This window comes from Scyliorhinus torazame, chromosome 14 (assembly GCF_047496885.1).
Source record: "Scyliorhinus torazame isolate Kashiwa2021f chromosome 14, sScyTor2.1, whole genome shotgun sequence".
In the NCBI taxonomy this organism is placed as follows: Eukaryota; Metazoa; Chordata; class Chondrichthyes; order Carcharhiniformes; family Scyliorhinidae; genus Scyliorhinus; species Scyliorhinus torazame.
Window position 1 is genome coordinate 177,707,156 of NC_092720.1, and position 22,874 is coordinate 177,730,029.

Sequence of the window (22,874 nt, forward strand, 5' to 3'; positions counted from 1 at the left end):
TTAGGGCGGTGGCATGGGCCTAGGTGGGGCACTCTTTCGAAGGGCTGGTGCAGACTCGATGGCTGAACGGCCTCCTTCTGCTCTGTAGTGATTCTATGATTTCTTTGGCCATAACAAATCCAGAATAGTTTTTCCAAAAGGCATGAAACCGGTAAATGTTGAAGTTCAGAGACACTGGTGTGTACAGTAAACTGAAACTTCACATGCAGTTATAGCAAACCATTAACAAGACGAATGGCATGTTAGCCTTTACTATAAGATTAGAGAACATGAATAACAAAGTCTTGCTACAATTGCATAAGGCTTTGGTGAGGCCACACCTGTATGCAGTCTTTGTCTCCATATTTAAAGGAGAATATATTTGCTTTGGAAGCTGTACAGCGAAGATTCACTGGATAGATGGAATGAGAGAGTTGTCCTCTGATGAAGCACTGAGTTAATTAGTCCTCTAGGACTTGACAGGTTAAACGCAGACGTTTTTCCACTTGACATCAAAACCCAGGGTCACAGTTGCAGCATAAGGGGATGATCATTTAGCGCCAGGATGAGGACACATTTCCTCAAATGGTTTTGAATCTTTGGAATTATCGATCCCAGAGGGTTGTGGATTCTCAATCTTTAAATATAATTAAGACAGGGATAGACAGATTTTTGATCAGCCAGGAAAGCAAGGCATATAGTGAGAGGGCAGAAAAATTAAGCTAAAGTCCAATGTCAGCCATGAACTTATCGAATGGCGGAGAGGCTTCAACGGACCATATGGTCCATTCCTACTCCTATTGTGTGTTCCTGATCTTCTGAACCAATATCATTTCCCACTCCTGTACAAGTCTCACCCTTTATGAATAAAACCAGCCCAACTCCTTTCCTTTCTTCCTATCCTTGCTAAATGTCAAATACTATTGAATTTATAGTTATCAGCCGTGATCATTTTGTAACCACATCGGTGTAATAGCCATCATATCATACCCATTTGTTTCAATTCATCAATCTTGTTACAAATGCTGCACACATGCAGATAAGAGCCTTCAATTCTGAATTTTTATCATTCGCTCCTGATTTACTGATGCAGTCTTATGTTTGTACCACCTGCCCCTTCCACTCTGGGTATCATTCCCTGCATCACTATCCTGCACAACCTCTTTGTCCTTCCTTGTTAAATTCTGAAATTTCCCCTCACACAAACCCACCCGCACTTCTTTCCCACACCACCCAACAATTTGGTTTAAAGCCGTTTTTAGAATTTACCAGGACATTGGTCTCATTGCGTTTCAGCTGGAGACCATCCCAGTAGTACAGATTCCACTTTCCTCATGACTGGATCCAATAATCAAAATCAATTTCTCCCACACCAGCCTTTGAACTATGCATTCAACTCTTTGATCTTATTCAGATTAAATCTGGGGCTCCCCAAACTTTGAGCCGCGGAATGCCAAGTGACCTCCCAGATGCATCAGGGAACCCCAAGCATTCTCAATGTTGGCACCCTTTTTTTGCTGCAAAATAGGTGCAAAGAGAAATCAAAAGTGTACAAGTCTTTTCAAACGATATCTATACATATGTTAGGAATTAGTAAAAGCACATGGAAGCAAAAACAGGAAGGCAGACTACTACCTGAAATGGTTGTAAATTAGGAGAGGGGAGAGTGCAGTGGGACCTGGGTGTCCTTGTGCACCAAAGTTGCGGATGGTAAGCATGTAGGTGGTGTAGCAGGCGGTAAAGAAGGCGAATGGTATGTTGGCCTTCATTGCGAGAGGTTTTGAGAATAGAACCAGGGATGTGTTGGTGCAATTATATAGGGCCTTGGAGAGGCCACACCGAGAATATTGTGTTCAGTTTTGGTCTCCTTTTCTGAGGAAGGATGTTCTTGCTCTCGAGGGAGGGCAGCGAAGGTTTACCAGACTGATTCCAGGGATGGTGGGACTGACTGAGGAGAGATTGGCTAGATTAGGGATGTTTTCGCTGGAGTTCAGAAGAATGAGGGGGGGGGATTTCATAGAGACTTATAAAATTCTAACAGGACTATACAGGGGAGATGCAGGGGAGATGCAGGGAAGATGTTACCAATGATGGGTGTGTCCAGAACCAGAGTTCACAGTCTGAGGATACATTTCAGACAGAGATGAGGAGACATTTCTTCACCCAAAGAGTGGTGAGCCTGTGAAATTCAGTACCACAGGAAGTAGTTGATGCTGAAACACTGAATATATTCAAGAGGCGGCTAGACATTGCACTTGACGAGAATGGGATCAAAGGCTATGGGGAGAAAGCAGGATTAGGCTATTGAGTTGGATGATCAGCCATGATGGCAGACCCAAAGGGCCAAAAGGCCTCCTTCTGCTCCTATCTTCTATGTATCTCTGTCACAATTACATTAGCCAGCTACACAGTTGCCTCACATTAATCCCTGGCCAGACCACTCTCCCCTGGCCCCTTCAGCAATACCCACTTTGAGAGTGCATAATATAAATTGTTGTTGTATTTAAATATGTTGAAGTCTTAATGCTGGAATGCTGACACTCATATCTGGAAACAACACGTCAGCGTCCCGTCTCCACCACCCCCCCCCCCTAAACACACACGTACCTGCGTCCCCCTGACACACCCACCCCCTACACAAACAGGTCACCTTTTCTCTCACACACATACAACCCCCCCCCCCCAAACACCATACACAAACATACAAACCCACACCCCCAACACACCCCTCCACCCCAAAACATTCAGCCCCATCCCCAAAAACACTCACCCCCTTCACGCGCGCACACACCACTCGCCCCCACCACGCGCCCCCACCACGCGCCCCCTCACGCGCACACACCACTCGCCCCCTCACGCGCACACACCACTCGCCCCCACCACTCGCCCCCTCACGCGCACACACCACTCGCCCCCACCACTCGCCCCCTCACGCGCACACACCACTCGCCCCCTCACGCGCACACACCACTCGCCCCCTCACGCGCACACACCACTCGCCCCCTCACGCGCACACACCACTCGCCCCCTCACGCGCACACACCACTCGCCCCCTCACGCGCACACACCACTCGCCCCCTCACGCGCACACACCACTCGCCCCCTCACGCGCACACACCACTCGCCCCCTCACGCGCACACACCACTCGCCCCCTCACGCGCACACACCACTCGCCCCCTCACGCGCACACACCACTCGCCCCCTCACGCGCACACACCACTCGCCCCCTCACGCGCACACACCACTCGCCCCCTCACGCGCACACACCACTCGCCCCCTCACGCGCACACACCACTCGCCCCCTCACGCGCACACACCACTCGCCCCCTCACGCGCACACACCACTCGCCCCCTCACGCGCACACACCACTCGCCCCCTCACGCGCACACACCACTCGCCCCCACACACACCCCACTCGCCCCCACACCCACCCCTCGCCCCCACACCCGCCACTCGCCCCCTCACGCGCACACACCACTCGCCCCCACACACACCCCACTCGCCCCCACACACCCGCCACTCGCCCCCACACCCACCACTCGCCCCCACACCCACCACTCGCCCCCACACACCCACCACTCGCCCCCACACCCACCCACCCCACTCGCCCCTACACACCCCACTCGCCGCCACACACACACCACTCGTGCACCCGCCACACACACCACTCGCCCCCACACACTCGCCCCCACACACACACCACTCGCCCCCACACACTCGCCCCCACACACTCGCCCCCACACACACACCACTCGCCCCCACACACACACCACTCGCCCCCACACACACACCACTCGCCCCCACACACACACCACTCGCCCCCACACACACACCACTCGCCCCCACACACACACCACTCGCCCCCACACACACACCACTCGCCCCCACACACACACACCACTCGCCCCCACACACACACCACTCGCCCCCACACACACACCACGTACCCCTCTCACACACACCACTTAGCCCCTCACACATACACCACTTACCCCTCTCACCCATACACCACTTATCTCTCACACACACACAACCTCCCAACACTCACCACTTTCTCTCACACTACTCCCTCAGACACTGATGACCTCTCTTGCGCACTGCAATACGGCCCCCACCCATGCTTTGAGGTCCACGCTGGTTTGCCCTTCACTCAGAGACTCACTCTGGGCTCCCCATACACCAATCCCCTCGCCGAGCTCTCTCTTCCCATCATTCCACTGACGATGATCAACCATTGAGAAGCCAGCCTCCGATGGGATAAGCAGCTCTGCAGCATTTTTCAAATGTGCCTGTATTGCCATTTATCCCCGGGAGGCTCCAACAGACCCAGTTCGGCAACCCTGCCCAATGGCAATTTGCTTGCAGCTTAGATAGCAATCCAGAGATCAGGGATCATCACAATTGGCGGTACTAGTGCAAAATCTCAATTCAAACTTCTATTGTACAAGTTTGTACAGCACCTGCTACTAGGATACTGGGTGAGTGTGGGTGGTGAGCTGGGGGGGGGGGGGGGGGTGGTGGAGAAGAGCAACAAACAGGTTTTCATTTCTGGTGACTGTTAAGCATCTGTTGGCATAGTAGTTCAGTTATTGCACCAAAACCTAAAACACTGGCAGGGCTGGTCAGATTTGAGGCAGGGGTGATGTACAGGTTGGGTAATGTTGCAGGGGATAATGCAGGGGAGTGGACCTCAGTAGAGTGCGCTTTCGGAGAGTCAGTGCAGAATGCAGGGGAGTGGACCTCAGTAGAGTGCGCTTTCGGAGAGTCAGTGCAGCCTCATTGGGAGGAATAGCCTTCTTCGGCACTGTCGGGATTCCATGGATATTTCCCCTGGCTGGCATGGGGGAGGCGTTTCGAGAACAAGGGATCACAGTCTCAGGATATGGGGTAGGCCATTTAGGACTGAGAGGAGAAACCTCTTCACTCAGCGTGGTGAACCTGTGGAATGTTCTATCACACAAGCCTATGGAGGCCAAGTCACTGAATATATTTAAAAGGGAAATTGAAATTTCTAGACACTAAAAGCGTCAAGGGAGATGGGGAAAGAGGGGTTTTGTGGCGTTGAGACAGAGGATCAGCCATGATCACATTGAATGGTGGAGCAGGCTTGATTGACTAAACAGCCTATTTCTGCTCCTGTTTCTATGACCAAAGACAGAACCAAACGGCTATAAATCTGGTTTCAGGCACATTATGTTATTTCAAGGTACCAGTGTAAAGTCCTCACTCACTAACGTCCTGCATTATGCCACTTATTCAGCCAATAAGCTCTGTCAACCATGTGTACTTTGTATACAATGTTTTGTCTTCTGAAAAATATGCTTCAAGACATCTCTTGAAGTTTCTGCCGTGTAAATAATAATGCTACCTCATTTCATCCAAATGCATTCAGATATCTTGTACACAGTCCACCCCAATCTACCGTGTGTTTCAAATAAAGAAAGCAACTTGTGTTGTGAAGCAGAGTGATATTGCAACATGCACACGACAAAGACTCACAGTCAAGATCAAGTGCAGCAAGTTTATTCAGGAACAAAGCCAGGCTCAATCTGTATTCTCTCCGACCTATCAAATCTGAGCCTTCGATTGGTCATAGTGGTCTTGGGGTTAGGAAGAGGCAGAATTGGCACGGGTTCCTGCTCTTGGCCCCAGAGTTTGAACAAGAATGGAGGAGTTTGGGTTCAACTGTAATTCACACACACACACACACGCACACAGAGACAAACAACGGGTATGGGAAGGAAAGACACTGTAAAATAGAGCCAGTGTCTTCAGAGAAAGGAAAAAATACATGCAAGGAATTAATATTCTAAGTGTATGCTTTTGCTCTATTAAAACAAAACTCACCCAACAAATTTTATCCTCTGGATGTTTAACCATTTCTCCCATCACATGTTATGAAATCCATGCAACAGTTAACAGGCCCACAACAGTAAAACATTTTAAAATGTTTCTCTGACCCCCCACCTCCTCCACCACCTTCAACCAACAGGGTCACAGACCAAAAGTTCACTCTCAAGTAGATTTTCCATTCCATTGCAACAGGTACATATGAAATGGGTACATTTGTCTCGAATGCACCAGAGGCCAACTGAGGGATCTTACTAAAACCATCGCAATTCAGTCCAAAATCTCAAAATATGCCACATCTAACGTCTGCTCTCCAAATTATGCACCCTCCAAACTCAGCAACAACCTAGAGGAAAGCGTACAATGGGAATTCAACGTTTGGGCTGAGTGGCACAGGCACGTTATCCAAATCCACAAGGTCCAGGTGTTAGTCTCAGTGAAGGGGCTAAAACAAGTTCAGCTACTCAAAAAAAAGTTTAAGACAACATTGAGAATTTGAGAAATTAAAGGGCATAATGAGTTTTTAAAAACTTTACATAAATGAGAAACCGAGGAGTGTAAAACCACAACATGCAGATTGGGGACAGGCAGAGCTGGGAATTTACATATAAAAACATTGTGAAGGTTACATGAGTAAGCCTGTTATAAAAGCTCAAAGGAAGAAAAAGCGGGAAAAAATATTCAGACTAGAAAATAAAAAGAAACGAGCATCAAAACCCTGCATGAAAATTACTTTAGGGATTGCAAATGTTGGGTGGTTAAAATAATCTGGTTCCTTGTTTCCCCCATTAACCCTCTCATCAGATGCTACGAGAAGGGTACACACTTTGTCAGTACTGTGCAGCCTCTACCTATAGCTTCAGTTACTGGATGATGCTAACCATATATGTGTAAAGTATCAGCGGCTCTCTAACTGAGGGAATGAGCATTAGAGCCACAAGGTTCCACGAACGCTCACTCTCACTGATACTCGCAGCCAGCACCAGAGGACACAGGAGCAATGGTATGTAACAGTTCAGATTTATTCTATTCCCCCAACCCCGACTGAAAGAATGTCCTTTCATTGGCCTCGCATCAAAATCCAAACAATTTCCAGCCAGTCCTTCTCTCACGGGTTTCAGCACAGTCCCTTCCACTCTCCAAAGCCAAAAGGCTGTGGCAGTCTTATTGTGGTGAATAGATGGAAGGAGTAAGCAAGCAGATAGCAATTTTCGTTTTGTTCTTTTTCCTCCTTCACTATTTCTGTTCCTTAGTGGGGGCGTAGTACAGCTCAAGAGGCTTGCTGACCTTCCAATATTTCTCATTCACCAGTTCCAGCGTCAGTGACCCGTTCAGTGTCTGCACAAAAATTCAAATGGTAGAATTAAACAGAGGTATGCCCTATTGCAAAGCTTTCCTGTGGAATAACACGGGAATTTGATGAAACAGACTGCCAATGGTGGCAGTGAATCAAAACAGTTCAGTAAGGCCCGAGGTTCATTCTGTGCTACATTAGCTAGGTTGTTACAATTTACCCGAGGTGAGGGGCTGGGTTAAGCGAACCAGGTCATTGTGCCAAATCCCGATCTACAGCTAGTGGCCTTTCCATACATCGCTGACCTCTAGTCAAGATCACAATGCAACTAAGTTCCGATACAGTAACAACTTGCTTTTTTATAACACCTTAAACACAGCATTAAACATCCAAGGCCACTTCTAGCATAAACAATCAACAATCGATACCGAACCACAAAAAGGAGACATTTAAACAGAGGAGAAAATGCAGGTTTAATGGAGTATCTTAAAACAGGAGAGAGGGTAGAGATGCAGAGGGGTTTAAGGAGGTAATTCAAGAGTCCTGGGAGGAGCAATGAAAATCAGTGACACACGAGGGCAGATACGAGGAAAATAGTGACCTCGAAGCACACAAATTAAGAGTCACCATTTGAGCAAGTGACCAAAAAAGATTCAACACATTTGAAGGGAGGAAGGAGCAGACAACTAAGAGAGAGAGAGACCGAGGGAGACAGACAAAGTGAGAGAGCGAGAGAGCGAGAGAGAGCGAGAGAGAGCGAGAGCGAGAGCGAGAGAGAGCGAGAGAGAGCGAGAGAGAGCGAGAGAGAGCGAGAGAGAGCGAGAGAGAGCGAGAGAGAGCGAGAGAGAGCGAGAGAGAGCGAGAGAGCGAGAGAGCGAGAGAGAGCGAGAGAGCGAGAGAGAGCGAGAGAGAGCGAGAGAGAGCGAGTGAGAGCGAGAGAGAGCGGGAGACAGAGGGAGAGCGGGAGACAGAGGGAGAGGGAGACAGAGGGAGGGGGAGAGAGGGAGGGGGAGAGAGGGAGGGGGAGAGAGGGAGGGGGAGAGAGGGAGGGGGAGAGAGGGAGGGGGAGAGAGGGAGGGGGAGAGAGGGAGGGGGAGAGAGGGAGGGGGAGAGAGGGAGGGGGACAGAGGGAGGGGGACAGAGGGAGGGGGACAGAGGGAGGGGGACAGAGGGAGGGGGACAGAGGGAGGGGGACAGAGGGAGGGGGACAGAGGGAGGGGGACAGAGGGAGGGGGACAGAGGGAGGGGGACAGAGGGAGGGGGACAGAGGGAGGGGGACAGAGGGAGGGGGAGAGAGGGAGGGGGAGAGAGGGAGGGGGAGAGAGGGAGGGGGACAGAGGGAGGGGGAGAGAGGGAGGGGGAGAGAGGGAGGGGACAGAGGGAGGGGGACAGAGGGAGGGGGACAGAGGGAGGGGGACAGAGGAGGGGGACAGAGGGAGGGGGACAGAGGAGGGGGACAGAGGAGGGGGACAGAGGAGGGGGACAGAGGAGGGGGACAGAGGAGGGGGACAGAGGAGGGGGACAGAGGAGGGGGACAGAGGTGGGGGACAGAAGAGGGGGACAGAGGTGGGGGACAGAGGAGGGGGACAGAGGAGGGGGACAGAGGAGGGGGACAGAGGAGGGGGACAGAGGGGGGGGACAGAGGGGGGGGACAGAGGGGGGGGACAGAGGGGGGGGACAGAGGGGGGGACAGAGAGGGGGACAGAGAGGGGGACAGAGAGAGGGACAGAGAGAGGGACAGAGAGAGGGACAGAGAGAGGGACAGAGAGCGGGACAGAGAGCGGGACAGAGAGCGGGACAGAGAGCGGGACAGAGAGCGGGACAGAGAGCGGGACAGAGAGCGCGCGCGCGGGGCAGGCAGCGCATGGGGCAGGTAGACAAATTAAAAGTAAGTAAGCAAAAAACATTCAACACATTTGAAGGGAGGAAGGGGCAGACAACTAAGACAGAGACAGAGACAGGGAGGGAGCGAGCGGCCGGCGTACTGGGAGGGAGCGAGCGGCCGGCGGACTGGGAGGGAGCGGTCGGCCGGCGGACTGGGAGGGAGCGGTCGGCCGGCGGACTGGGAGGGAGCGGTCGGCCGGCGGACTGGGAGGGAGCGAGCGGCCGGCGGACTGGGAGGGAGCGAGCGGCCGGCGGACTGGGAGGGAGCGAGCGGCCGGCGGACTGGGAGGGAGCGAGCGGCCGGCGGACTGGGAGGGAGCGAGCGGCCGGCGGACTGGGAGGGAGGGAGCGAGCGGCCGGCGGACTGGGTGGGAGGGAGCGGCCGGCGGACTGGGAGGGAGCGAGCGGCCGGCGGACTGGGAGGGAGCGAGCGGCCGGCGGACTCGGAGGGAGCGAGCGGCCGGCGGACTCGGAGGGAGCGAGCGGCCGGCGGACTGGGAGGGAGCGAGCGAGCGGCGGACTGGGAGGGAGCGAGCGAGCGGCCGGCGGACTGGGTGGGAGGGAGCGGCCGGCGGACTGGGAGGGAGCGAGCGGCCGGCGGACTCGGAGGGAGCGAGCGGCCGGCGGACTCGGAGGGAGCGAGCGGCCGGCGGACTGGGAGGGAGCGAGCGGCCGGCGGACTGGGAGGGAGCGAGCGGCCGGCGGACTGGGAGGGAGCGAGCGGCCGGCGGACTGGGAGGGAGCGAGCGGCCGGCGGACTGGGAGGGAGCGGCCGGCGGACTGGGAGGGAGCGGCCAGCGGACTGGGAGGGAGCGGCCGGCGGACTGGGAGGGAGCGGCAGGCGGATATCCTCCCTAACCAGTAGCGCAACTCAACCACCCCTTTTACATCCCCCTCGATCCCGCCTGAAACATCTAAATCCTGGAACGTTTAGCTGCCAATCCTGCCCTTCCCTCAACCAGGTCTCTGTAATGGCAATGACATCATAGTTCCAAGTACTAATCCAAGCTCTAAGTTCATCTGCCTTACCCGTAATACTTCTTGCATTAAAACATATGCACTTCAGGCCACCAGACCCGCTGTGTTCAGCAACTTCACCCTGTCTGCTCTGCCTCAGAGCCATACTGGCCCTATTCCCTAGTTCTCCCTCAATGCTCTCACCTTCTGAACTATTGCTCCCGTGCCCTCCCCCCAGCCGTACTGGTTTAAACCCTCCCGTGTGACACTAGCAAACCTCATGGTCAGGATATTTATGCCTCTCCAGTTTAGATGCAACCCGTCCTTATATAGGTCACACCTGCCCCGGAAGAGCTCCCAGTGGTCCAGATAACGGAAACCCTCCCTCCTACACCAGCTGTTTAGCCACGTGTTTAGTTGCTCTATCTTCCTATTTCTAGCCTCACTGGCACATGGCACAGGTTGTAATCCCGAGATTACAACCCTGGAGGTCCTGTCTCTTAACTTTCTGCCTAGCTCCCTGAACGCCTGCTGCAGGACCTCATGCCCCTTCCTGCCTATGTCGTTGGTACCAATATGTACAACGACCTCTACCTTTTTGCCCTCCCCCTTCAGGATGCCCTCTACCCGTTCGGAGACATCCTGGGCCCTGGCACCAGGGAGGCGACATACCATCCTGGAGAGAGCGACAGGCAGGCACGGAGAGAGCGACAGGCAGGCACGGAGAGAGCGACAGGCAGGCACGGAGAGAGCGACAGGCAGGCACGGAGAGAGCGACAGGCAGGCACGGAGAGAGCGACAGGCAGGCACGGAGAGAGCGACAGGCAGGCACGGAGAGAGCGACAGGCAGGCACGGAGAGAGCGACAGGCAGGCACGGAGAGAGCGACAGGCAGGCACGGAGAGAGCGACAGGCAGGCACGGAGAGAGCGACAGGCAGGCACGGAGAGAGCGACAGGCAGGCACGGAGAGAGCGACAGGCAGGCACGGAGAGAGCGACAGGCAGGCACGGAGAGAGCGACAGGCAGGCACGGAGAGAGCGACAGGCAGGCACGGAGAGAGCGACAGGCAGGCACGGAGAGAGCGACAGGCAGGCACGGAGAGAGCGACAGGCAGGCACGGAGAGAGCGACAGGCAGGCACGGAGAGAGCGACAGGCAGGCACGGAGAGAGCGACAGGCAGGCACGGAGAGAGCGACAGGCAGGCACGGAGAGAGCGACAGGCAGGCACGGAGAGAGCGACAGGCAGGCACGGAGAGAGCGACAGGCAGGCACGGAGAGAGCGACAGGCAGGCACGGAGAGAGCGACAGGCAGGCACGGAGAGAGCGACAGGCAGGCACGGAGAGAGCGACAGGCAGGCACGGAGAGAGCGACAGGCAGGCACGGAGAGAGCGACAGGCAGGCACGGAGAGAGCGACAGGCAGGCACGGAGAGAGCGACAGGCAGGCACGGAGAGAGCGACAGGCAGGCACGGAGAGAGCGACAGGCAGGCACGGAGAGAGCGACAGGCAGGCACGGAGAGAGCGACAGGCAGGCACGGAGAGAGCGACAGGCAGGCACGGAGAGAGCGACAGGCAGGCACGGAGAGAGCGACAGGCAGGCACGGAGAGAGCGACAGGCAGGCACGGAGAGAGCGACAGGCAGGCACGGAGAGAGCGACAGGCAGGCACGGAGAGAGCGACAGGCAGGCACGGAGAGAGCGACAGGCAGGCACGGAGAGAGCGACAGGCAGGCACGGAGAGAGCGACAGGCAGGCACGGAGAGAGCGACAGGCAGGCACGGAGAGAGCGACAGGCAGGCACGGAGAGAGCGACAGGCAGGCACGGAGAGAGCGACAGGCAGGCACGGAGAGAGCGACAGGCAGGCACGGAGAGAGAGAGAGAGAGAGAGAGCGACAGGCAGGCACGGAGAGAGAGAGAGAGCGACAGACAGGCACGGAGAGAGAGAGAGAGAGCGACAGACAGACACGGAGAGAGAGAGACACAGACAGAGTGACACAGACAGAGACACGCAGACGCAGAGAGAGACACGCAGACGCAGAGAGAGACACGCAGACGCAGAGAGAGACACGCAGACGCAGAGAGAGACACGCAGACGCAGAGAGAGACACGCAGACGCAGAGAGAGACACGCAGACGCAGAGAGAGACACGCAGACGCAGAGAGAGACACGCAGACGCAGAGAGAGACACGCAGACGCAGAGAGAGACACGCAGACGCAGAGAGAGACACGCAGACGCAGAGAGAGACACGCCGACGCAGAGAGAGACACGCCGACGCAGAGAGAGACACGCCGACGCAGAGAGAGACACGCCGACGCAGAGAGAGACACGCCGACGCAGAGAGAGACACGCCGACGCAGAGAGAGACACGCCGGCGCAGAGAGAGACACGCCGGCGCAGAGAGAGACACGCCGGCGCAGAGAGAGACACGCCGGCGCAGAGAGAGACACGCAGGCGCAGAGAGAGACACGCAGGCGCAGAGAGAGACACGCAGGCGCAGAGAGAGACACGCAGGCGCAGAGAGAGACACGCAGGCGCAGAGAGAGACACGCAGGCGCAGAGAGAGACACGCAGGCGCAGAGAGAGACACGCAGGCGCAGAGAGAGACACGCAGGCGCAGAGAGAGACACGCAGGCGCAGAGAGAGACACGCAGGCGCAGAGAGAGACACGCAGGCGCAGAGAGACACACGCAGGCGCAGAGAGACACACGCAGGCGCAGAGAGAGACACGCAGGCGCAGAGAGAGACACGCAGGCGCAGAGAGAGACACACACAGGCAGAGAGAGACACACACAGGCAGAGAGAGACACACACAGGCAGAGAGAGACACACACAGGCAGAGAGAGACACACACAGGCAGAGAGAGACACACACAGGCAGAGAGAGACACACACAGGCAGAGAGAGACACACACAGGCAGAGAGAGACACACACAGGCAGAGAGAGACACACACAGGCAGAGAGACCCACAGCGAGCCAGAGACCCACAGCGAGCCAGAGACCCACAGCGAGCCAGAGACCCACAGCGAGCCAGAGACCCACAGCGAGCCAGAGACCCACAGCGAGCCAGAGACCCACAGCGAGCCAGAGACCCACAGCGAGCCAGAGACCCACAGCGAGCCAGAGACCCACAGCGAGCCAGAGACCCACAGCGAGCCAGAGACCCACAGCGAGCCAGAGACCCACAGCGAGCCAGAGACCCACAGCGAGCCAGAGACCCACAGCGAGCCAGAGACCCACAGCGAGCCAGAGACCCACAGCGAGCCAGAGACCCACAGCGAGCCAGAGACCCACAGCGAGCCAGAGACCCACAGCGAGCCAGAGACCCACAGCGAGCCAGAGACCCACAGCGAGCCAGAGACACACAGCGAGCCAGAGACACACAGCGAGCCAGAGACACACAGCGAGCCAGAGACACACAGCGAGCCAGAGACACACAGCGAGCCAGAGACACACAGCGAGCCAGAGACACACAGCGAGCCAGAGACACACAGCGAGCCAGAGACACACAGCGAGCCAGAGACACACAGCGAGCCAGAGACACACAGCGAGCCAGAGACACACAGCGAGCCAGAGACACACAGCGAGCCAGAGACACACAGCGAGCCAGAGACACACAGCGAGCCAGAGACACACAGCGAGCCAGAGACACACAGCGAGCCAGAGACACACAGCGAGCCAGAGACACACAGCGAGCCAGAGACACACAGCGAGCCAGAGACACACAGCGAGCCAGAGACACACAGCGAGCCAGAGACACACAGCGAGCCAGAGACACACAGCGAGCCAGAGACACACAGCGAGCCAGAGACACACAGCGAGCCAGAGACACACAGCGAGCCAGAGACACACAGCGAGCCAGAGACACACAGCGAGCCAGAGACACACACCCAGATTGGGACCTTTTAGAGAAAAGGAAGGCTGAGGCCACAAGTCCAGGGCATCAAGGTAGAAGGAATGAAGATACGGTAAACAAAGTTGCGGTGACAAGGTGAAGCCAAGATTTGATTTTAAAACCTGCCAATCAAAGGGAAAAAAAATGCTGAGTGAGGAACAGCAGTTTTTACAGTTACAGAAGGGACAAGTTGGGGCCGGACACAGATGATGGAAGCCCTTTTCCACACAGCAACAATGCAGGCAGGAAAGGCAAGTAGGTGCACAGAGTGGAACCCAAAGGAACAGAAACATCAGAGAAAGGTGAAAGAACCTCATAACTGAGCTACAAACAACAATCCCGAAAGACGCGCTTGTTAGGCGAATTGGACATTCTAAATTCTCCCTCAGTGTACCCGAACAGCGCCGTTGTGTGGCGACTACGGGATTTTCACAGCAACCTAATTACAGTGTTAATGTAAGCCTACTTGTGACACTAACAGAGATTATTAACAGATCAAAACTATGCTGTGTGTACCTACCGTGAACTGTCCCCCGGAGGTGGTGATGTAGATTGTATACTGCTTCTCACTGACTTCCTCCAGACTGACGGGGTTGTTCCCAATGCTCTTCTGCTGCTCCTCCAAGGCAATCCTTAATGCCAGATACTTGGATAAATGGTCCACAGTGGCATTCGCTGTGGTCTTCACATATCTGTGCCGTCAGCGCAAATCATGGAGTCGCATTTCAGTAGGAAGAGGGGGAAAAAGAAATGCAAAAGTAAAACTCATAAGTCATTTTGTTCAACGGTGAAAGCTGATAGAACCATCATTCACCTATTACATGGCAAAGTAACTAGGAGATTTTTGAAAAAAGCTAAACTTATTTGTCATGTAGATTGTTAACAGCCCTCAAAACAAAATTGACCATTTACCTCACTGCTGTTTGCAGAACTTGACACATTTGCTACATTACAATTGTTCTGAATTTACATCAACGATTTAGATTTTGGAATTAGAAGTACAATTTACACAATGACGGACGTCTCCACTGGAAGGTTTTGGTCAACAATGAGTAGGACACTAACAAATTATAAGACGCCATTAATAAACTTCGGATCGTGGGCATATAGCTGGCAAATGGATTTCATAGATCAGTGAGAGGCATCACATTTTGGTAAGAAAAATAACAAAGTCACAGATTATCTCTGGAAAACAAAAACCCAAACGGGGTAACAGAGCAAAGGGAACTGGGAAGATCACAAAGAGTCGGCAGTGCGATATAGACAGGTTAAATGAATAGGCAAAAATGTAGATGGAACATAATGTTGAAAAATGTGAAGTTATGCATTTTGGTAGGACGAATAAAGGAACTGATTATTTAAATGGAAAAAGGCAACAGAAAACTGCAGCATATTGGGATTTGGAGGTCATCATAGATTATCATAGAATTTACAGTGCAGAAGGAGGCTATTCGGCCCATCGAGTCTGCACCAGCTCTTGGAAAGAGCACCCTACCCAAGGTCAACACCTCCACCCTATCCCCATAACCCAACACAACACTAAGGGCAATTTTGGACACTAAGGGCAATTTATCATGGCCAATCCATCTAACCCGCCCATCTTTGGACTGTGGGAGGAAACCGGAGAACCCGGAGGAAACCCACGCACACACGAGGAGGATGTGCAGACGCCGCACAGGCAGTGACCCAAGCCGGAATCGAACCTGGGACCCTGGAGCTGTGAAGCAATTGTGCTACCCACAATGCTACCGTGCTGCCCCCATGCACAAAATCATTAAAAAACTAGCATGCAAGTTCAGCAGGTAATTGGGAAGGTAAATGGAATGTTGGCCTTTATTTCAAAGGGAATAGAGTAAAATAGGGTAGACCTGCTAAAACTATACAAGGCACTAATTAGACCACAACTGGAATACTGTGAACAGTTTTGGTCTTTTTCTCTAAGGAAAGATTATTGGCATTGAAGGCAGTCCAGAGAAGGTTTACTAAGTTGATCCCAGGTATGGAGGGATTTTCTCATGGAGGTTGAGTAGGTTGGGCCTGTAATTATTGGAGTTCAGAAGAATGAGAGGCGACCTTATTGAGACATATAGAATTCTCAGGAGGCTTGACCACATAAGATGTTGAGAGGGTGTTTACTTTTGTGGGAGTCTATCAACAGAGGGCATAATCTCAGAGTAAGGGGTTGCCCAGTTAAGACCGAGATGAGGAGGAATTTCTTCTCTCAAGAGGGCAATGAATCTGTGGATTATTTACCGCAGAGGATTGTAGAAGCTGGATTTTAAGTATGTTCATGGCTGAGAAAGATAGAGATTTTCAACCACTAAGAGAATCAAGGCTAATGGGAATAAGGCGGAAAAGTGGAGTTGAGGATTATATCAGATCAACCTAGAACTGATTGATGGGCTGAATGGTGAATCTGCTCCTATGTCCATGTAGATTATAAAAGAAGCAAAGCAGTGCTTACTTGGAATAGAATTGAAAAGTACAAAAGTTATGCTAAACTGGCACTGAACTTTATTTAGTCTACCTTTGGACTACTGTGAGGTTTTGGTCACCATAATAGAAAAATAATATAGATGCCTGGGGAGGCGGAAAATGAATTTACAAGGATGATCCCAAACTGCAAGATTATACCCATCAGGAAATGAGGAATGGGCTTGGTCATTATTGAAATGGGCAGCACGGTAGCCTTGTGGATAGCACAATTGCTTCACAGCTCCAGGGTCCCAGGTTCGATTCCCGGCTTGGGTCACTGTCTGTGCGGAGTCTGCACATCCTCCCCATGTGTGCGTGGGTTTCCTCCGGGTGCTCCGGTTTCCTCCCACAGTCCAAAGATGTGCAGGTTAGGTGGATTGGCCATGATAAATTGCCCTTAGTGTCCAAAAATTGCCCTTAGTGTTGGGTGGGGTTGCTGGGTTATGGGGATAGGGTGGAGGTGTTGACCTTGGGTGGGTGCTCTTTCCAGGAGCTGGTGCGGACTCGATGGGCCGATGGCCTCCTTCTGCACTGTAAATTCTATGATAATCTATGAAAATAGAAAGGCTGAGGGCTGACCTGATAGAGGTCTTTAAAATTCAAGAAAGGTTTTTACAAAGTGGATACAGAAAGATGATTCCACTTGTGGGGAAGAACAAAACTAGAAGCCTTCAATAGAAGACAGTCACCAAGAAATCCAATACAGAATCCAGAGGAAACTTCTTTGCCCAGAGAGCAAATGTGCTACCACATGAAGTTGAGGAAAATATCATAGAATCATAGAATTTACAGCGCAGGAGGCCATTCAGCCCATCAAGTCTGCACCCTTGGAAACAACATCCTACATAAGCCCACGCCTCCACCCTATCCCCGTAACCCCACCTAACATTTTGGACACTAAGGGGCAATTTAGCCTGGCCAATCCACCTAACCTTCACATCTTTGAACTGAGGGGGGAAACCGGAGCACGCGGAGGAAACCCACGCAGACATGGGGAGAAAGTGCAAACTCCAATTGCCAAAAGCCGGAATTGAACCTGGGTCACTGGAGCTGTAAGGCAGCAGTGCTAACCACTACCAGGCCGCACCCAGATGCATTTAAGGAAAAGCTAGATAAACACAAAAGGGAGCAGGGAAGAAAGGGTGTTGCGAACAGACTTCAACAAGGATGGATAAGTGGAGGCACGAGTAGAGCATGAATGTTGGCTGGCATGGCCGGTTGACAAATGGCTTATTTCTGTACTGTATATTCTATATAAAGAGATAAACTTTGCAAGTCATTCTTTCAAGCTGCATTTTGAAGGAGCGTTACACCGGTTAAAATGGCATTCATGCTTGTTAATCATAGATTATCATAGAATTTACAGTGCAGAAGGAGGCCATTCGGCCCATCGAGTCTGCACTGGCTCTTGGAAAGAGCACCCTACCCAAGGTCAACACCTCCACCCCATCCCCATAACCCAGTAACCCCACCCAACACTATGGGCAATCTTTAGACACTAAGGGCAATTTATCATGGCCAATCCACCTAACCTGCACATCTTTGGACTGTGGGAGGAAACCGGAGCACCCGGAGGAAACCCACGCACACACGGGGAGGATGTGCAGACTCCGCACAGACAGTGACCCAAGCCGGAATCGAACCTGGGACCCTGGAGCTGTGAAGCAATTGTGCTATCCACAATGCTACCGTGCTGCCCCTAATCCTCCTCCATGTGAAAAAAACATCCCAAGAACTTGCACTGCGGTCAGGACAGGTACATGACCGATTATAACACAGCCACGTTGCAAACAGCAAGTTGCAAATGAACCAGAACTGAAGCTGTCACATAGGCACATCAATCTGCTGGGCGATCTCCACAACATTCTACAGGCACGCACTGGAGCTTAATCCTTTTAACTTGGAATCTTATCTGCACACGTCACTTTCCCTTACCTCGTTTGTGAATATTCATCTTTTTCAACCAGCACTGGGTGAGGTCTGAAGACCAATTCGATTTCACTGCAGGAGTCTACCACAGCATCTGGGCTTCCAGCCCCTTCCCGCGAGTTGTCTAGGTCGAGACAGGAGTCATCGGAGGCTTTGGAGCGCTTGCGGCTTGGACCAGCCTCCGGATTGCTGTGCGTAGACACGTTGCTAACGTGAGAGCGGCTGTCGCAATTATCCTCTCCTCCACTGAAAGTGGTGTTGTCTGATTCATGCTGTGCCTTCCTTACTCTCTGAGCTCTACAAAGAGGAAATGGCAGGGTGGAAGGGGGAAAAGAAAGTGAGGAAACTGTTTAAAATGTTATGTGCCTCCAGCTACATTGAGGGTGAATGCAGTCATCTCACACACCCAAGAACAGTGCTCTAAAATCCCGAATAAAGCATCTGAATTATAATAAGAATGATCGTTATTGTCACAAATGGGTTACATTAACACTGCAATGAAGTTACTGTGAAAAGCCCCTAGTTGCCACATTCTGGGGCCTGTTCAGGTACTCGGGGGGGAGAATTCAGAATGTCCAAATTCACCTAACAACATGTCTTTCAGGACTTCTGGGAGGAAATCAGAGCACCCAGAGGAAACACATACAGACACAGGGAGAATGTGCAGACTCTGCACAGACAGTGACCCAAGTGGGGAATCGAACCTGGGACCCTGGCACTGTGACGCAATAGTGCTAACCACTGTGCTATTGTGCCACCCCTATTACCTGTCAAAATGTAACCCAGTGTTCCCTAGGTCTCTAAGTCCATTGGCCTGTGCAGTTTAGAACTAAGCATTGGTCCAGGAGTATGCCAGGTTTGGTCAATGTAGGATTATCTTATCTCAGCCAAGATAGTGGAAATACTAGAGTTGGTTTTTGAGCCTCTCTGGTCCACACCTGATCACTATCCAGTAATTCCAGCTGAAAAATATATATATGAACACAGGCTAAGATGCAACAGAATAATTCCACTACACTCAATGACCAAAGGCCTGCGAGCAAGAACGGCCTCTCGACTGAAATCAAGAATCAAGGGAAATAAACACTGCAGCATCAATTCACAAAATGTCATCCCCACTGAGGTCCTCCATCGTGCTCACCGAAATTACTGTGGATATGAAATTGCACAAGATACTAATGTACGAACATTTAAGTGCGTCAGAAATTCCCTTCTATTTTTGTAAATGTGTGAACACTTTAAAATAAGTAATAGCACCTCTACTCAAATAGCAGACACAGGAATTTCAGAGTAACAATCAATTACATCAAGATTTAATTTCAGGGTGGAAGCCGCCCAGTTGAACATTGGAACAAGAGAATCCAGTGGAGAATCCAGGGGCTGGTTTAGCACAGTGAACTAAACAGCTGACTTGTAATGCAGAACAAGACCAGCAGCACGGGTTCAGTTCCCGTACCAGCCTCCCCGAACAGGCGTCGGAATGTGGCGACTAGGAGCTTTTCACTGTAACTTCATTGAAGTCTACGTGTGACAATAAGCGATTATTATTATTTCTGCACAGGGTGGCACGGTGACAGTGGTTAGCAGTGCTGCCTCACAGTGCCAGGGATCCTGGTTTGATTCTGGCCTTGGTTGACTGTGTGGAGTTTGCACATTCTCCCAGTGTCTGCATGGGTTTCCTCTGGGTGCTACGTTTCTTCCCACAGTCTAAAGGTGTACAGGTTAGGTGGGGTTATGGGGGTAGGGTGGAGGAGTGAACCTAGATAGGGTGCTCTTTCAAGGGCTATGCTAAATTACCCCTTAATTGGAAAAAAAAATAATTGGGTACTCTAAATTTATATTTTAAAAAACTGTGTAAAGGCTAAAAACAGGTCAACAAAAATAAAGATGGATAGTTGACCACAGTCACAAGACCTCATCCATGACCCTGACAATGGCCATTTCAGTGCTGCAGCAGGAGCAGAACATAACTGAAGAGAAACAAAGGTGGAGCTGTGGGAAAATAAGCACCGCCTAGCATGCGGGACAAATGCCGCTTACCTGTGCATGGCCTGCATTTTCAGCCCTTCCTCAATACTGCTACTTAGGGCTTGCTGGTTATGCAGCCTGCTCAATCGTGCCAGCACACGGTCTTGATGTGCCTCATACTCATCTCTGCTGGGATAGATCTTGCAAATAAGTGCATCAAAATTTGGATCTGGTCGGAGCGATCTTTTAGACACCAGCTTCTTTCGACACGTGGGACATTCTTTGTTCCTAAACAAAGTAGCAGAAATATATTATAAGTTCATTAGATAGCCACATGCCAGTGGACACAGCATTAGAGCACATTACAGTCTGAATTCTTCAGTTAAGATGAAGTAATATAGGCCAGCCTGGAACAGCAACACTTTGCTATAGCATGAGATTCCAGACACAGGTGATTCCATAGCAAAAAAAAAAAACAGAATATAATAAAACAGGTAGACAAAACTATTATACTGGGAATTAATCACCTGCTCATTTAAGCATTGGATGCCTATTGAAGGAGAACCTAAAATCAGGGAAGGGAAAGCAGTCACTTGTTAATCATGTAAACAAAGGAGATACTGGTTTATTAGTTACAGCACAGGAGGCCATTCGGCCCATCGTGTCTGCACCGGCCAGTTGCCTGCCCACTTGGCCAACTTGTCAATGTCTCTTTGAAGGGCAGCACGGTAGCACTGTGGATAGCACAATTGCTTCACAGCTCCAGGGTCCCAGATTCGATTCTGGTTTGGGTCACTGTCTGTGCGGAGTCTGCACATCCTCCCCGTGTGTGCGTGGGTTTCCTCCGGGTGATCCGGTTTCCTCCCACAGTCCAAAGGTGTGGTTAGGTGGATTGGCCATGATAAATTGCCCTTAGTGTCCAAAATTGCCCTTAGTGTTGGGTGGGGTTGCTGGGTTACGGGGATAGGGTGGAGGTGTTGACCTTGGGTAGGGTGCTCTTTCCAAGAGCCGGTGAAGACTCAATGGGCCGAATGGCCTCCTTCTGCACTGCAAATTCCATAAAGTCACTCAGCATCATCCTCACAGTTCACTATTCTCCCAAGCTTAGTATCATCTGAAAATTTATAGATTTTGCCCTCAACACCCACTTCGAAATCATTTATATAAATCAGAAAAAGCACTGAGCCCTGGGGAACACCACTTTCAACTCGTTTCCAGTCTGAGAAATATCCATCTATACCCAGCCTCTGTTTCCTATCTCTTAGCCAACTTCTAATTCATGGTGCCAAGGACCTATCAATCCCAAACATTTTTAATTTGCTAACCAACTTGCACTGTATCAAATACTTTCTGAAAGTCCAAGAGGTTGAATAAACTTGGTTTGTTCTCACTGGAACAAAGGAGGTTGAGGGGCGACCTGATAGAGGTCTACACCCCTAAAACTTGTCCATTTTGAGTCTAGGATCTTAATCTGTGACTGAATTTTATCCTTTTCCAACTTAATATTGAATCGTATTATATTTTGATCACTACTTACCAACAGCCCCCCCATTCTGACGTTCTCCACCTGCTATGTCTTATTTCATAGGACCAGATCCTCCCTTTTTATCCTGTTCCTACTAAAAGCCTTATAACCTGGGATGTTAAGTATCCAGGTTCTGTTCTGGCTTGAGCCATGTTTCTGTCAAGCTTTAGGTCATATGCCTCCAGAGCAATTTCTGCTTCCAGTTCCCCAATTTTGTTCACTATACGCCGTGCATTTCATAGAATTTACAGTGCAGAAGGAGGGCATTCGGCCCATCGAGTCTGCACCAACCCTTCGAAAGAGAACCCAACTGAAGCCCACGTCTCCTTGCTATCCCCGGAACCCCCTTACCCTTTTTGGACACTAAGGGCAATTTAGTATGGCCAGTCCACCTAACCCGCACATCTTTGGACAGTGGGAGGAAACCGGAGCAGCCGGAGGAACCCCACGCAGACACGGGGAGAACGTACAGACTCCGCACAGTGACCCAAGCCGGGAATCGAACTTGGGACCCTGGAGCTGTGAAGCAACGGTGCTAACCACTGTGCTACCAGGGTGCCCATACATACAACGTAACCCTGCCCTTATCTATTTCTTGCCCTTGAGAGGCAACCATTTATTTATTCGCTGTCCACACTCGAGCCTGCTCTCACTTCCTTTTCCCTATTCCCCATCTTCTCTTTTGCCCTCACTGCATGTTTAAAAATCACGAAGCTCAGAAGGCAAAACAGTTCACTGCGTTCGGTACTGACTTTTCACATGGGTCTTAATCCAGGCCAGAGTATAGATTGAAAGGACTTCACAGGAAATAAATGGGGATGGAGTGGGGCGTGGGCTTGGGTAGGGTGCTCTTTCCAAGAGCTGGTGCAGACTCAATGGGCCGAATGGCCTCCTTCTGTACTGTAACTTCTGTGATTCTATGAAGTCTCAGCTGTGGTTCCTAGTGAAAATAAGTCCACAACAGCACGGTAGCATTGTGGATAGCACAATTGCTTCACAGCTCCAGGGTCCCAGGTTCGATTCCGGCTTGGGTCACTGTCTGTGCGGAGTCTGCACATCCTCCCTGTGTGTGCGTGGGTTTCCTCCGGGTGCTCCGGTTTCCTCCCACAGTCCAAAGA

General features: G+C 51.8%; 1 protein-coding gene across 3 annotated transcripts in view; it reads right to left on the reverse strand.

Moving 5' to 3' along the window:
• Positions 1 to 5,488: 5,488 nt before the first annotated feature.
• LOC140390239 (E3 ubiquitin-protein ligase RING2-A-like) overlaps positions 5,489 to 22,874 on the reverse strand; it is a 45,639-nt gene continuing 28,253 nt past the window's right edge. For all 3 annotated transcript variants that reach the window (XM_072475213.1, XM_072475214.1, XM_072475212.1), the window contains exons 4-7: positions 20,304 to 20,519; positions 18,270 to 18,560; positions 14,380 to 14,551; positions 5,489 to 7,169 (exon numbers count right to left, since the gene is read on the reverse strand). In XM_072475213.1, the coding sequence (XP_072331314.1) occupies positions 7,068 to 7,169; positions 14,380 to 14,551; positions 18,270 to 18,560; positions 20,304 to 20,519 (781 nt within the window). In that variant the 3' untranslated portion in view covers positions 5,489 to 7,067. The remainder of the gene's footprint in view (positions 7,170 to 14,379; positions 14,552 to 18,269; positions 18,561 to 20,303; positions 20,520 to 22,874) is intronic.